General features: G+C 46.8%; 1 protein-coding gene across 4 annotated transcripts in view; it reads left to right on the forward strand.

The window, feature by feature from the left end:
* ATF6 (activating transcription factor 6) overlaps window positions 1-17,167 on the forward strand; it is a 342,143-nt gene that overhangs the window by 71,502 nt on the left and 253,474 nt on the right. For all 4 annotated transcript variants that reach the window (XM_074960822.1, XM_074960823.1, XM_074960825.1 and 1 more), the window contains exons 8-9: window positions 10,391-10,576; window positions 12,592-12,683. In XM_074960822.1, coding sequence (XP_074816923.1) covers window positions 10,391-10,576; window positions 12,592-12,683 — 278 coding nt within the window. The remainder of the gene's footprint in view (window positions 1-10,390; window positions 10,577-12,591; window positions 12,684-17,167) is intronic.

Below are 17,167 nucleotides of genomic sequence, written 5' to 3' on the forward strand. Positions count from 1 at the left end.
CCCACGACACTTGTGTGTGTTTAATGAGGAAATGGACCTTTACTGGTACATAAATGTCAAATAGTATTATTTTCTTATTGCTAATGTTTCAGGAGTTTTGCCCTGGGGGAACGCTACCAGTACCAATAAATCGGCACTAAAAGGGTTACATGTTTTTTGTGTCTGTAGCATGGACCAGATGTGATGGTTACAGCTGCACAGATGTAGCTCTCATAAGAACATTCTAACAGATTTCTTTGTTTGCTCGTCTAAGCAGATGTCACAGGATGAGGAAAGCATTGCAGGACTTCCTCTTTTATACTCTAGCACAGTGTTGCCCAAACTTGGGACGCCACTTGTTTAGGGAAAGCCCTGGGCGGGCTGGGCCGGTTTGTTTACCTGCCGCGTCCGCAGGTTCGGCTGATCGCAGCTCTTACTGGCCACGGTTCGCCACTGCAGGCCAATGGCGGCTGTGGGAAGCGGTGCGGGCCGAGGGACATACTGGCTGCCACTTCCCACAGCCCCCATTGGCCCGCAGTGGCTAACCGTCGCCAGGGGGAGCCACGATCGGCCAAACCTGCGGACGCGGCAGATAAACAAACTGGCCTGGCCTGCCAAGGGCTTTCCCTGAACAAGCGGTGTCCCAAATTTGGGAAACACTGCTGTAGCAACATAAACTGTTAACAAATTAATACTCGGCTTTTCAGATGAATTGGATTGGAATAAGATCAGCAGATAGTAAGGTGAATGTGAGAAGAATGTGAGAAAAATAATGTGCTTCTCATCTCCCAGGCTTTAGTAATAAAGCTCACCAGCAGTAAGAAAGTGACAGCCTTTGAGTGCAATCAAACAAGAAGAGTCAATCTTTTGGACAACATATTTAATTCCAGCAGAGAAATGGGGAAGAGGTTTGAAAAACAGCCATACCTATTGCATTTAGATGTTATAATGATCTAACCAAACAGTCGGCACATGAGGGAATACAACATTCATGTGTTCCCACAGGGCCTTGTGGTTAGTATTCTGAACTGCCATGTGAAAGACAGGGCCTCAGTTCTACCTCCCAGCCTTTAGTCTTTAAAAAATGCAAGCAATTGTCCATCACCTAAAACAGGTACAACAGAGGTCTCTTATTACAGAATCTTAGGCTCTGGGCTGTGTTCTTACATTTCGGTGAAAAATAAAATTCCTCTTGGGGAAGCTATACATTACTGCTGAGTTACATAGATAAGTAGATGAGAGAGTATGTTTGACTTGGGTGGAAAAAGCAATGTTTATGCAGCTTTGTACTTATCCAGCTTAGAGGCAACTCCAAAAGTATCAGATTCTTCATAAACCAGCACAGAAAGCCAGCGCACGTAAAATTGGATGGTCTTGTCTTTTAATGTGCGCATTATCTTTTCCATTATGAGGGCCTAAAACTGTGCGTGGGGGTTTCTTTCTCTTCTGTTATGTGACTAGTACGTCTTGCTAATGCTAATGCTTACAAATGAGTAATTGCTGTCTCATTTTTTCATGGGATAACTCCCATCAGATGGTAAACCCAGCATTATCCAAAGTAATTCCATAGGTAGCTTAGTTCCAGTTATGTGAAAAGTTAGTTCTTCTTTGAGTGGTTGCTCATATCGATTCCATTCTAGGTGTGTGTGCACCCACATGCGCGGTCATCTGAGATTTTTGCTTTAGCGGTATCTGTAGGGCTGGCTGTGGCACCCCCTTAAGTGTCACGCTCATGCGCTGGTATATCAGGTGCCACCGGTTTTACGTCCTCTCAGTTCCTTTTTACCGCCCGTGATGGTTAGTCGGAGTGCCTTTCTTGCTTTGCAAGGGCTAGCCATTTTTCATCTTTGGACTTCGTGCCTTAGGGCCTTGTACATAGTTGATTCTTCAGTATTTAGCGTTAAGTACCTGTTAAGTGATCTGAGTAGTTAGAGTCGCATTGGGGACTTTGCCCCAGTCTCTGGGGTTCAAGCCCTGCACCGATTGTAACAGGCCTATACCTGTTAGTGACCCCCACGGGAGCTGTCTCAAGTGCTTGGAGGAGACATAGGTAAAAGACAAGTGCCGTATCTGTAAAAACTTTTGGCTCCGCATACAGAAAGAGTGGGATATTTGACTTCCGGCTCTCCTCACGGAGTCCGCCCTCTGTTCGACATCCAAACCATCTCGACAGGATTTGCCGAGCATCTTGGCATCAGTGCGAAGTGCACCCCCAGCACTGAGCTCTGCCCAGCACCATTCCCCGTCGCGCCATCTCCACTGTCTCCACCTCTGTGGTGCCGATCACCGGAGCCACTGCCGAGATAGTCTGGGACTCACCATTGATTGCTGGCACCAAGATCGCGGTCCCCGTCATCTTAATGTGGATTGCCTAGAGGGAGGTGCCAGTCCCCTTACTACTGGTACTGATCACCTTCCCACTGGTCGCCATCTCGATGTTGATCCAGATCGCCTACCCCATGGGAGCATTCTCTGTCCCACCTCCAGTCCCCCTGACACTGGTCTCCCAGTCGCCGGTCCCCTCATACCGGGCACCATTATCTGTGGTCTCTAGGCAGATCCAGGTATCCATGGCCCCTCTGTGGTCTCCGGAAGGCGGTTCCTCTGGCACTGAAGGACAGTTTAGCCTCTTGCCTAGACCTTAACGGCTTGGCTGGATGACCAAGACTGCAGTGCCAGGTCAGTGGCAGCCAGGTCAGTGACCCATGCACTGGCCTTGTTGGAATGCAGGGGGAATTCCGGTTATGGCTATGCCCCCTTCGCGCCACTCGTCGGCCGCAGTCTTGGAGCAGTAGCTGCCAGCACCTACAGCACTGGGCTTGGTGCAGGAGGCATGCCTGGAAGCCGAGACTGAGGAGGCTGTGCCCACTCCTAAGCTTCCCTTGCTTGCAGAGATGGAGGACCTGGGGTCCCTGCCTGTGGTACAGTCCTCGTCTTTGTCCCCAGATGAGGCAGTCGCAGGCCTCTCCAGTCTGCCAGATCACTTTAAGGACCACCACCAGGCTCTGCTTTGTTGGGTGGACGAGAACTTGGGCCTGGAAGTGGAGGAGATTGCTGAGCCGATGGACACCCTATTCAATGTCCTTTCAGCCTCTAGCCCGACTCGCGTCACACTACTGGTGCATGACGGGGTCCTCAAAATTGTCAAGTCCATCTGGCAAACCCCCTGCTCCATCCCTCCCACCTCAAAATGGGCCGAAAAGAAATGCTTTGTCTTGGCCAAAAGTTTTGAATACTTGTATACTCACCCACCCACTTCCTCCGGCTCGCTGGTGGTCTCAGCAGCCAACGAGAAAGAAAAACAGGGACGTTCCAGCTTGACCCTGAAATATAATGGGGCCAAACGACTGGACTTGTTTGGGAGGAAGATTGATTACACCTCCAGTTTACAGTTTCAGGTGGCAAACCATCAGGCCCTCTTAGGCCATTACAATTTTAATTTATGGGACTCCCTCCGTAAGTTTAAGGAGTATATCCCACAGGATTTCGCCCAAGAGTTTGATACTTTGGTGCAGGAAGTCACCACAACAGCCCAGTGTTCCCTGCAAATGGCATGGGATGCAGCGGACTCAGCTGCCAGGTTGGTAGTGTCCATCCAAGACCTCCCATTCTATGGGAACAGTCTATTCTCTGACCAAACAGATGTGAGGCTGCATGGGCTGAAAGACACCAGAGCCACCCTTTCTTGCTGAGCATGCACACACCGTAGTCAATGCTTAAGCCGTTTTGGCTGCCTCCGCCGCTGAGGCCATGGCAGCCTCGTCTGGAGTCTCCTAGAAGAAGGGACAGAGATACTGGATTTAGTCGTCACCACCCTTCTACCTCCCGCTCACCTGTGCAGCCTGGCCTGGCAAAACAATCAGGAGGCCAGAAGCACTCATTATGATGGCACGCTTGAGAGTGATGCCCCAGCCAAATCCCTGGATCTGCAGTTCCTTTTCCTCAACTGCTTTCACCCCTACTGTTCGGACTGGTTGCAGGTCACCTCAGACCGCTGGGTCCTGGACATAGTACCTTGGGGCTATACCCTGCAATTTTCAGCCGCCCCTCCTTCTCACACCCCCCAACCCCCTTCCCTCTTCAGGGACCCTTCTTGTGAGCAATTCCTTGTTCAGGAAGTTTGAGAACCTTTTGCACCTGGGGGCCGTAGAAGAGGTCCCTTGGGATATGAATGGAAAGGGGTTCTACTCCTGGTACTTCCTAATTCTGAAAGCAAAAGGAGGCCTCAGACCCATCCTAGAACTGCATCGCATCAACCAATCTCTCAAGAAGTTGAAGGTTTGCATGATTTCCCTGGCTTCCATCATCCCCTCTCTGGATCCATGAGACTGGTACGCTGCTCTCGATTTACGGGATGCTTATTTCTACATTTCCATATTCCCGGGTCACAGGTGTTTCCTCCGCTTCATAGTGGGCAGGCGCCATTTTTAATTCATGGCGCTGCCCTTTGGCCTGTTTTCATCCCCAAGGGTATTCACAAAATGCATGGTGCTAGTGGCGGCTTACTTGAGACATTGAGGGGTCCAGATTTTCTGGTATTTCAACGACTGGCTCATCAAGGGCAGGTCTCGGGAGCAGGTGCAGAGGATCCTCCATCTGGTGTGTTCCACCTGCCACGATCCAGGCCTGTTAATAAACATAAAAAAGTCCACATTGATGCCAAACCAGCACATAGAATTCATCGGGGTGGTCCCTGACTCCACGCGAGCCAGAGCCTTCCTTCTGGAAGCGTATTTTCAGGCCATGTCAGACTTGATCTCCCCTTTAAAGAACCACCCGCTCACTACGGCCCACACCTGCCTACGTCTGATGGGCCACGTGGTCATGTGCATATACGTGGTCACCCATGCTTGACTCCATCTACGGCCTCTGCAAGCATGGCTGGCCTTGGTCTATATTCCCAGCAGACATGGGCTGGACCGGGTGGTCAGGGTGCTGAACCACATCCTATGATCCCTGCATTGGTGGTTGGACCCCAAGTCGGTGCTGCAGGGAGTTCACTTCGTGACCCCGTCCCCGTCGTTGACCCTGGTTTCTGAAGATTCAGATCTGGGCTGGGGAGCTGACCTGGGTGAGGTGAGCACCCTGGGCCGCTGCCTGCGGGATGATCTCGCCCTCCATATCAACGTCAGCAAGCTCAGGGTGGTTCACTTGGCCTGCTGGGAATTCTTGCCTCACCTGGAAGGCAAGGGGGTGCAGGTCCTGACGGACAATACCGCTGCAATGTATTACATCAACAGACAGGGTGGTGCCAGGTCCTCGGCCCTTTGTCAGGAGGTGCTCAGTCTTTGGGACTTTTGTGTCCAGCATGCCATTCATCTGGTCGCAGATCACCTCAGCAGGTCCTTCTTGTCTTGCCATGAATGGTTGTTCCATCTGGAGGTGGTCAACATAATCTTACAGAGGTGGGGGACTCCCCAGGTGGACCTATTTGCGTCCAGGCAGAACAGAAAGTGCCACGTATTCTGTTCTATTCAGTGTCTGGACAGAGGTTCCCTTGCGGACGCCTTCCTCATTCCATGGTCAGGAGTGCTGATGTATGCCTTCCTGCCAGTGCTGTTAATTCACATGGTCCTCATGAAAGTCAAGCAGGACAGAGCGATGATTATCCTAGTAGCTCCCGCATGGCCCTGTCAGCACTGGTTCAGCATGTTGCTGAGCCTTTCGGCAGCCACCCCTCTTCTACTGCCTCTTTGGCCGGATCTGCTGTCCCAGAACCACAGCAATCTCCAGCACCCGAACCTGGCAGCGCTGCACTTGACGGCTTGGCTACTGCATGGCTAAGCGCAGATGAGTGGGCATGCTCGACCCATGTTCAGCAGGTCTTGCTGTGGCAGGAACCCCTCTACCAGGGCAACCTACCTGGCTAAATGGAAGAGTTTTGTGTGCTGGGCCTTGGAGCAGCCTCTTTGGGCCGAGCAGGCCTCGCTGCAGGATATATTGGATTATCTGCTGCACCTCAAAATTGATGGCTTGTCCCTCTCTTTGATCAAAGTCCATCTGGCCACCATTTCGGCATTGCATTCTCCATTCCAAGGCAGGTCTCTCTTCGCAGATCCTATGACAGTGTGGTTTTTGAAGGGTCTGGAGCTCCTCTATTTACACATCTGGGGCCCGGTTCCCCCCGGGACCTGAATCTTGTGCTGTCAAGGCTATGGGGTCTCCCTTTGAGTCTCTGGCTTCCTGCTCCCTCCTGCTTCTCTCTTGAAAGGTTTCGTTCCTGGTTGCAACAACACTGGCCCGCAGGATGTCTGAGATCAGGGCACTCACCTCGGAGCCACCCTATACAGTCTTCTACAAGGACAATGTCCAGCTGCACCTGCATCCAGCATTTCTGCCCAAGTTCGTTTCTCAGTTTTATACTTGTCAGTCTTCTGTCCAAATCCCCATGCGTTGGATGAGGAACGCAGGCTTCACACCCTGGACATAAGGAGGGTGCTGGCATTCTACATAAGTAGAACGAAGCCATTCCATAAGTCAATGCAATTGTTCTTTGCGGTGGCAGACAGGATGAAATGTCGCCCAGTGTCTGCTCAGAGGATTTCGCCCTGGATCACGGCCTGCATCTGCTACTGTTATAAGCTGGCGAAGGTGCCTCAGCTGGTGATTGTGACGGCACACTCGACTAGGGCACAGGCACCAATCGGCAGCCTTCCTGGCACAGGTACTGATCCAAGAGATCTGTTGGGCCGCTACCTGGTTGTCGTCCACACGTTTGCATCGCATTACACGCTGACCCAGCAGGCTTGAGACGACGGTGGCTTTGGCAGAGCGGTGCTGCAAGACTGAACTCCGAGTCCACCTCCATTGATACTGCTTGTGAGTCACCTAGAATGGAATTGACATGAGCAAGCACTTGAAGAAGAAAAAATGGTAACCCACCTTTCGTAACTATTGTTCTTTGAGATGTGTTGCTCATGTCCATTCCATTACCCACCCTCCTGCTCCTCTGTCGGAGCTGTCGGCAAGAAGGAACTGAGACAGCATAGGGCCGGCGGCGCCTGAAAAAACCAGCTCGTGAGTGTGGCACTCAAGGTGGCACCTTCCCAGCCCTATGCCTGTTGCTAAGGCAAAAATCTCCAATGACCGCACACATGGGCATGCACACACCAAGAATGGAATGGACATGAGCAATACATCTTGAAGAACAACAGTGACAAAAGGTGGCCAGCCATTTTTTCCATAACTTGTTAGCAGAGTAATTGCCCTGTGGGACATTCCTACCACATTATGTGGAGTGGTAGTGAGCACATGATTAAGGCAGTGCCAGATGTCACGTGTTAGGGGCTTAAAGTTTGCTCAGAACAGTATTATTTGTAGGACTAATTTGAAATGGCAACTTCAGTTTGTAAAGTGCTTGAATTTTGTAGGTAACTTTGAAGATGAGAGGACAATATGAGCCTAGTTATTAGTGTTGTAAAAAAACACTATTTAGGGCGAAAACTTTCCCATACTTATTTTGGACTTCTTTTTAAAAGAAAATATACAAGACATATGACATTATATGTAGCTCTTTAATATGTGGTTGAGCAGTTAATTCTAGTGTTTAAGTTTTGGCATGTTCTGAATGTCTGCTATGAGTCAAAAAATTACTGTATAGTTCAGCATATTCATAAATGATCTGGAATATGGGGTGTTGTGAGTTAACAAAATTTGCAGACTATGCAAAATTAATCAAGATAGTTAAGTCCAAAGCCGACTGAGAAGAGTTACCAAGGTGGTGGGGAGATAGCTCAGTGGTTTGAGCATTGGCCTGCTAAACCCAGGGTTGTGAGTTCAATCGTTGAGAGGGCCATTTAGGGATCTGGGGCAAAAATTGGGGATTGGTGCTGCTTTGAGCAGGGGATTGGACTAGATGACCTCTTGAGGTCCCTTCCAATCCTGATATTCTATGATTCTATGAATTGGGTGACTGGGCAACAAAATGGCAGATGAAATTCAGTGTTGATAAATGCAAACATTGGAAAAAATAGTGCCAGTTATACGTACAAAAAGAATGGCTATACTGGGTCAGACCATTGCTCCATCCAGCACAGTATTCTCTCTTTTGACAGTGAATGGTGCCATGTGCTTCCAAGGGAATGAATAGAACACACCAACTTATTGAGTGATCCATCCCCTGTCATCCAGTCCCAGCTTCTGGCAGTCAGAGATTTAGGGAAACCCAGAGCATGAGGTTGCATCCCTAACCATCTTGGCTGATTACCATTGATGGATCTATCGTCCATCAACTACTGTGTGAATGTGGAATATGTTGATGATCTTACATTTCCAATATAATACTGATTATCTGAACTCTGGGTAGTTGAAGCGCTCTCAGCCTCCAGACTGTATCATATCCAAATGCCTTGCTTATCTAAAACCCTGTTTTCTTAAAAGGCTTTATATGCTTGTAAAATCTAATGTGTTTTGCAGTATCTGAAAAGATTCAGCAGTGACCAGAAAAGTGTTTGTGCACAAAGCTCAATGCTTACAGAGAACATTAAAAAAACACCCCCCCCCAAGAAGTTGGAATAAGTACACACAGCTTAGTTTTCACAGGATTATGTCAGTGGCAGCAGACTATCCATATTATAAATGATCTTTACAGAACGCAATTAGATCAGCAGGGAGAGAAGCCAAAACCTTAGTGCATTGTAGCTTGTTTTCTTGGTCTCTGTAACCCTGCTGTAATATCATGAAGAAGAATAGTGAAATGTGAGCCATGTGGCTTCTTCAGAATGATAGAATGACTGTCAGTGTCTGCAAGGAAAATTAGCTGCAAATGCTACACAGCAGAATACTGTAGTTATGAGACAGTTATCTGCAAGAAGGAAACTTAAAGTGGCCACAAATAACTTTAACTTTGTCTCTTGTATTTGCCTCAACCAAAGCTTTCTGGCTTGCAGAGTTTACGGACTCTGCTATTCTTTTATCATTCTACTGATTTTCACAAACCCCTACTCCCAAAATTATTCAAATTATGTTCCTTTTTAATAAATTATGTTCCTTTTTAATACTCTAACAGTTGTAAGCCACTAGTGTGTCCATTATTAGGCTATTGGAGTACTCTTCAGGTGGATGAAAACAATTAGCTTTCAGTCTTGTGTGTCTCCACTGCACTCCAGGCCGATACAAATGTAACAACAATACAGACCCTGTTGTGGTTTATTGGAAGTTGTTCCTTATCTTTAACTATGCGTCTCCATGATAAAGCAAGAACACAGTTCCCATTCCTAGGCTATGCAGAAAAGAAACTCAATGGAAGATTTGTTAAGGCAAACTAACTCCAGATAATGCTAGTGTGGACCATGACCATTCTTGTCTTTAACAGGGTGCTTTCAGGTCAGCTTAGGTGTCAAATTTATATTTTTATTAAATTGATCAATGGAAATGTTTCTGTGCTTGGTTTTATTCCAGTTGAAGCAGTGTCTAGTGTCAGGTTGGGATGTTGAGAGAGAAGGTGCTGGAACAAACTGCTAAATTAAAGAGCAGCAAGGCCTCCATTCTCATCCTCCTTGACCTTTGACATGGTCAACCACTCTGTACTTTTTAAAATCCTGTCCTCTGTTGGCTTTTCCTGCTTCTCTTCCTGCCTGTTCAATCCCTCCGTTGGCAACTCATTTGGTTCAGTAAATGGGTCTTAGTGTAAATGAGAATCAGGCCCAGAGTTTGGAAGGATAAATTCTTAGGCTTTAGGTTATAAACGAAAATTGAGGGCAATAGAAAGAAACTTCCCCTGCAATGCAGTGCAGGGTTGTTGCCTGCAAACGCGAGAGTTTATTTACCAGTGCCTTGTTCAGTCCAGTTTAAATAGCCCCTGAAATAGTATCCCAAGGGGACTGGTAGAAATCTCATAATTTGAGTTAAAGTCACTATTTAAAAATTGCCTGACATTGAGGCTACATTTTCTTTAATTTCATTCTCTTGCTCTTCATCCTCCCAATACCACCGTGCGCAATCCTGTCTGTTTGATGCTCATACCTGTTGGTTACGGTATGCTGTAAGGCATATAATCACTGTAGTTTTTGACTGTGTCTCCTCTTAGTCAAGATTTTTACAAGCTATGCATGTTAAGTTCTTTACCTTTCCTCATAAATTGGTCCCTAAAAATCATTTGCTGCACAAGCACAGCAGTTGTCCTGCACTCCTGTATATGGTGGGAACCAGTTTGTGCCAAGGAAATATGAAAGTACAGGTCAGAGAAGAGAAGAAATTGGGACATAATTCTTTCATTCCCTTTGTGAGCTAATTCTTGGGGGTGTAACCTGATAAGAGACTAGATGCTGCGGTGATGAATACATTAGGAACTTTTGGATAGAAGTGCTCAGTTGGCTGAAAAAGTAGCAGAGCAGAAATTGTGTATGAGATGACCAATGTGCATGTAGGTTAGGGTTCCCTATTTTAACCGGACTGCTTGGTCCCCATCTAGAGTAACCTCCTGAGAAGACAGCAGCGCATGATCAAAAACCGGGAGTCAGCCTGCCAGTCACGCAGGAAGAAGAAGGAATACATGTTGGGGCTGGAGGCCAGGCTGAAGGCTGCCTTGCTGGAGAATGAGCAGCTCAAGAGAGAGAATGGTTCACTGAAGAGGCAGCTGGATGAATTGGTGTTAGAGGTAAGAAGTGTTTGTGGAAGGACAAAATCCATGCAGGTTTCAGAGTAACAGCCGTGTTAGTTGTTTAGAACAGCATGGTAATGAACTTGTGTTGGTACAGGCATCATAATGGCATGTGCCAACAACTGGGGGCAATAGGGATGGCTGTTACGGACCTCTGTCTGCTATTAGTTTAAAATAATGCACATGTTCATCATTTCCCCCCTTCCTTTTCCCTCACCCGCTGGTCTGGAACCAAAGTCCCCATGTCAGCATGCTGTCTAGATGCACTGCTAGATGCATCATTTCTGAATTAAGTTTGTTTACTTACACAGCTAATTACCATTGTTAATTAAATTGGTATTTGAAGGAAACTCCACACTGAATTAAGTGATGTGCTTCTCACATGCAGTTATGCTCCCTCCATGCCCTCATTCAGAATTGTTGGCATAGAAGCCTAGAGTGATGCTAGAAGGGGCCAGTGTGATCATCTGGTCTATCCTATATAAACACAGGCCATAGGACTTAGACCTAGAGCATATCTTTTTAGAAAAACACCCAACCTTGATTTAAAAATTGTCACTCCATCCCTATGCTGCTCTTTGTTCTTCTTTCCCCACATGATTGGGAGGGTGTTTCTGCTTCTCAAGCAATAACTGCAGCAGAACGAAACCAAGTGACAGTCCTAGTCAGTTTCCCTTTATTCTCCTGCTTGGACATGCTGTGTGCAGGAGCAGCACTGGTAGGAGCCTCTGCTTTCGCTGGCATGGAAGAAGGGAGAAACGATCTGCAGGACAATTTCAGGATTGCAGATTTCTGTGTGATAGCTTCCAAATGTTAACCCTGCTACATAATTCCTATTATAATTCACTTCAGTTTCCTTTAGCAACCGTCTGCGGAAAAGAGATTATTCTGGAGACTTCCTTAAACACCTCATGCTCCAGCAAGGTGTCTTTATTTCAGATCAAACCCATTAAAGGTGACTGAAAGAGGGGCTGAAAAAGCAAGTGTTAGACTGGCCTTTGTAGTATCTAAATGTGTGAAGAAGGCCTGGAAAGGTCTCCCTTTCCTCAATTTTTTTCATTTAAAAAATATCCAGGCTTGTCTTCCCTGTTATACTGCATGCACCTCATTTCTGGAGGACCCAGTGTTGTGGATTGGGAACGCATAGCCTTAAATGTAAGAGCTAAAGTAGTTGAATCTTCAGTCAAAGAGCTTTACTTCTACTTCAATTAGAAGTGGGAAAGAAATGAAGAGTAGACCCATGGTCAGGATGCTACCTGAGGCATGGGCTTTGTCTACACTACACAGCTTTTAGTGACATGGCTGTTTCGCTACAGCCATGCCGCTAGAAGTCATGCAGCGTAGCCGCTGTTTGTCGGCTCTCCTACTGACATAAAACTTCCACCCCCAACAAGTGGCATTCATGCTGTTCACTCTGGTGCTCATCATGGAAAAATTGTGGGGGGGTTTTTTGGCAGGGGGTGGGGGAGGTTAACACCTCTGAAAGACAAAAGTTTTGTCGTTCAACTGCCAGTGTAGACATACCTTAGGAGAAATGGGTTCATTCCCGGCTCTGCCACAGACTCCCTGATGGCTTTGGGGAAGTCACTCTGGACCTCATCTTTCCATCTGTACAATGGGGATAATAGGACTGCCCTGTTTCAAGGGGGTGGGGAGGGGGAAAGGATTAATATTTTACAGACTGTGAGGTGTTGATACTATGGTGATAGGAGACAGATAGCCTTAGTTTTAATTCCTTGTTGTAAATCTATTGGTTCTTCAGTTGTCCATAGAAAATTTGGTAGATGGGACTTGAATGGAATGTAAAAAAGGACTAGATATATTTTTAAATAGGTCTGACTGCACTCATACATCTTTATGAAAAAGGGGAAGCTCATTTTTACCTCTGAAGTTTTACGCTTTGCAAGTCATCCTTAATATAAAAGGCAACAACAGGAGTTAGAATGTCGGAAATGCATTTGTGTTTTTAAACCCTCACTTACACTGTATGTGCGCTCTGTCTCCCTGTTTAGAACCAGAATCTTAAAATCCCTTCTCCAAAGAGAAGAGCTGTGTGTGTGATGGTGATATTGGCCTTTGTAATGTTGAACTATGGCCCACTTAGGTAAGTTGCCTTCCTCCATCCTCTCCCCATAACAATAGAATTAATTATTGATTTGACTCCATAGTCTTGATTATCTCCTCCCCACCACCAGTTAATTTCTGCCTGGATCTTTAATACCGTCTGTCTGGTGGTGGGAGGCCATGGACTCACAGCATAGTTTTTTGCTATCTTCCACGCTAAGAGAGCTTCTCAGTAGTTGACTTGTTACCACGTAATGTAACAGTGAATGATACTGGGGGGTGGGGGTGGGGGTGTATTCCAATTCCCCCCCACCCCCTTTTCTTTCTCCGCTCTCAATATTTGAAAGTTGGAGAAGCTTTGAAAAGTAATAGTTGAAAAAGGGATGGGGAGGATCTCTTGATATAATTTACTCTCTTGCATTCAGTGATAAAAAGGGGAGAAAATAAATCCCAAGTTTCAAAATGATTTTGGTTTTCAAAAACAAGTGAAAATCTCAATTCAAAACAATTAAAAAAAATCAAATGACAAGTTCTCACAAAATAAAAAAAACCCTTAGTTTTTGTGAAACCCCATTTCCCCCTCTTTTTTGGGGGGAAAAAAATCCTGTTGTCTCTTGCTCCTTGACTTTGATACAGTCAGTCTTAAAATTTGGCTCTTGTGTCAGCATCCCTTTCAGCTGAGCAGGTGGAGTTAGTTTAGAAACAAAATAATTACTCCTGAGGACATTCTGTGCCAAAAAAATTAAAAATTCTGCACACAATATTTTAAAATTCTGCAAATTTTATTTGTCAAATAAATGTGGAGGTTCCAGTATGACACTGGGGAGCACAGGCCACTGGCTGCACAGAGGTGGGAGATCACTGTGCAGGTCCCACCCCTCTTCCCCCCAGTACACGGACTCAGCAGTGAGGCTGCACACAACCCTGACACAGGGCAAGGACTGTGCCTGCCCAAGAAACACCCCAGGGTTCTTCCCCTCTTTGCCAGGTGCACCAGCTGTGGGCAGACAGGCTGAGCAAGGCAGGATCCAAGTGTGGAGGTGCTTAGTGTGGGGGATCCAGATGTGGGTTGAGAGGGTTCTGTGCGGAGCAATCTGTGTGGGCAGCTCAGTGCGGGATCTGGAGCTTGTTGAGGGGTTCTTGGTGCAATAGTAATGGGACTCTGCAGGGGGGTCCAGGTGAAGGTGGTTGGGGCTAAGCAAGGGGGGGGTCGGGGGGGATAGAGCTTGGCAGGGGGTCTGGGTGTTGGGGCTTAGTGGGGGGTCCAGATGCTGGGGGAGTGGGACTCCACATGCAGCTGGTTGGGGCTTGGTGGGGTGGGGATCTGTGTGTGGGTGGCTCGTTGGGGTGGTCCAGGTGAAGTGGGGCTCAGGGGGGTTCTGAGTGCGGGGGGGGTAAGGCTCGGCAGGAGAGTCTGGGTATGAGGGGGTCTGCATGCATAGGGGAGCAGCTCCCTGTACAGGGATCCCTCCCCTGCAGCTGAAGAGCAATGGGTGCAGGAAGCAGGGCGGGGGAGGAGAGAGAGAAGAGGCAGTTTGCAGATTTTCCTGCAGCTGGGAGAAGAAACCTAGGGGTGGGTCTGACCCGGCCCTGGATGCCATGCTGGGAAAGAGGAAGTCCCGTCCTCCCCAGCCCATCCAGGACTAGCAGCTGAGCCCACAGGGTAGGAGCCACCAGCTGGGTCTTCCCCAGCCCCCTGCCCCAGAGGCCCCTACCTCTCTGCCACCTGCCCTGGGCACCCAAAACATACTGCTGGGCAGGAGCACATGACCGCTCTTGTGGCTTCCCTTTGCTTCCCCATGAGGAAGTCATTTTTCTGCAGGGAAGCAAAGAAATCTTCAGGGGATATACATTCTGTGCATGCACAGTAGCGCAGAATCCCCCCAGGAGTATATACTAATGTATTTGTTCTACTATCATGGAACTTTTTTCTGGCTCTTGGGTGCTTCCCCATAAAGAGTCACAGTAGGCATGGCTTAAACTTGTGAGTTCCTCTTGTTTTCCTTTTCCGTCATGGGCACATTCCTCATTACAGGAGGGCCAGACTTCTGGATGTGTAAGTTATAGTCCGAACTGTTTAGCCTTTTCTGATAATCTGATGTACAAAATTCCCATCATAACAATGCTGCAGAGAGAATGTTGTGAATTCCCTTTGATTCACTAGTTGGCTGTGGACCAAACAATGTCCAGTTGAACATAAAGCATATGTGCTATTGCTTTTTAAGCTGGGAATTGAAATTAATGTAGATAGCCAAGGGAGCAAGTGAAGGTCTTTTGGTAGAACACCCAGTGGTCACAGAGTGAGGGATCGGGAAAGAACTCCACTCCCTCCCAGGTCTGTTATAAATAAGTCTTTAGCATAATGGAGAAAAAAACAAAGCTGGTTTTGGGGGGGTTGGGATTCTGGTACTTACATCCCTGTTCACTAAACCTGGCTTTGGAAAGTAGGGCTCTGTCCTTTGTGGAACTCCTTCCTGCTCCCCAGATGGAGCATTACAGTAGACCTCAAGTTGCTGTATACTGTGTATGTTCCTGTTCAGTACATGAAAAATCCCTCTTAATGTAAGAGAGATAGATTAGAAAAATCTGGATTTTCTTAAAAGGATACTGCCAAGATGATCCTATATTTGAAAACGAAATGTTTACTGACACCAGCAAGATTGTTAAAACTGAAAGGACTCTAAACTCTAAGTGACTTGCCAGTATTGATGCTATCTGTCTTCGCCTTCACTTCCCTCAGTGTCGGCAGTGAAACTGGACAGGACAGTTTTGCTTATTTCTGATATTAAGCCCAGTTTGCTGCACATCAGTTATATTTGTGATTCAGACACTGCAGGGAAAGGTTTAAAACCTGTATTGATCTTCAAACCACCTCATTTACACTGATTTTTAAAACTCTGAAAATACACATTTTCCACTGGTACATAAAATTTGGACCTACGCTACTTGTTTTTGTGCCTTGAATGTTTGACCAAATGAAGTTAGTTCTTTTGTGACTGTGAGTGTGAGTATATGCCATGGAAATGCTCATGGGCTTTATTTTATAAACACAGGACAATTGCTGGATTTTCTGGCTTTTGTGGAACTTTATAGGTGTTTTACATAGAGCCCACTATGTGGATTTCTGCAATTTTGTATTAATTTAAACTACACTTTTCACCCAGCAACTGAAAATACAATGAATGGATTTATTATAATCTAGTCTACATAAAACCCAAGCGGGTTATAGAGAAGTAAAACAAGTCCTTTAAAATTCTTAAGTCCTGCCTCTTCAGACAGTGATTCTCTCAGATATTACAAGATAAGCATTGGGGCTAATGAGTACAGGAATGGGAGATGTCCAAAGAAAGTATAGGTTCTTTGGGAAGCAATGGGTTGTGATATAGGAGATCACACCATTACTGCATAAAGCTGAGCTCCTGACCACTTGTGATTGAAGAGCCCATGCCATTGTCTATAGCAGTAGGGAAGCTAATTCAGATGCCCTGGCAACACTTCCAGTTTGGGTAATTACTTTCTGCCTCCTTAAATCTCAGTGTAGTTTCAGTTGCACAGGGTTTTCTACTTCCTCTCCTAAATTGGCATGTGGAGTTGCTATGTGCCGTTTAGCATGGAACACAGCAGCTGTTAGCCATGAATTAGGTAATGCTTGCATAGTTTATAAATTGCTTTTGGATCTTTCAGGGTGAAATGCGCTATAGAACTGGAAAAATAATGGTTACAAGACAAGGTACTGCTCTCTTCTGAGAGTTTAAAAGTTCTAAGAACAAATGTTTTTGTGGGACTGAAGTAATTGCTGCCTTTGTGCTATGAGGGTTTGGGAATAATTCTGGCTGTGTCTCTAAGTTTGAATGTCAGTTTGGGGTGTTTGGATGGCTTTTTTTGGTGGGTTTGTTTTTTAATTACCCCAAAAATCTCCACCCTGGAGAGAGAATGCACATAAAAATATTCTTCTGCTTGGAAGGTGTAACAGGGTTGCACTCATCTCTCACAAGTGTCCCCTGGCCAAGTGCGTGTGCCTGCACTCTCTCTCTCTCTGTTTGTAGTGGGTCTTTGGTGACTCAGCTCTCTGGGAAACTCATACACAGTCTGTGAGATAAAAGCAACACAAACTCCTTTCAGGATACAAGTCTCACAGGGGCCTCTCTCAGTGCCCTCTGTGATGTCTCTCAGTTTGTCCCTGCTCTGCAACAGAGCAGTGCCTCAGGGCTCCTTCGCTGGAGGCAGTGTCTTCGCCCTCCCGGGGCCTTTCTGGCCCCAGCTCTTAAGCTAGGCCACTACAGTTCAGTTCTCCTTCTGGGGTGCCTCAAAATCTAGGCCATTTTACCAGTGGCTGGGGACCCAGGCCCACCCTCTACTCCAGGTCCTTGCCCTGGGACACTATAGATAGCAGCCATCCACAATGTCCTTTTAAATTGCACCCTCAAATTAAATTAATGGCACCCTCAGCAAGTTTGCAGATGACACTAAGCTGCGGGGAGAGGTAGATACGCTGGAGGGTAGGGATAGGGTCCAGAGTGACCT

This window comes from Natator depressus, chromosome 8 (genome assembly GCF_965152275.1).
Source record: "Natator depressus isolate rNatDep1 chromosome 8, rNatDep2.hap1, whole genome shotgun sequence".
NCBI classification, from domain to species: Eukaryota; Metazoa; Chordata; order Testudines; family Cheloniidae; genus Natator; species Natator depressus.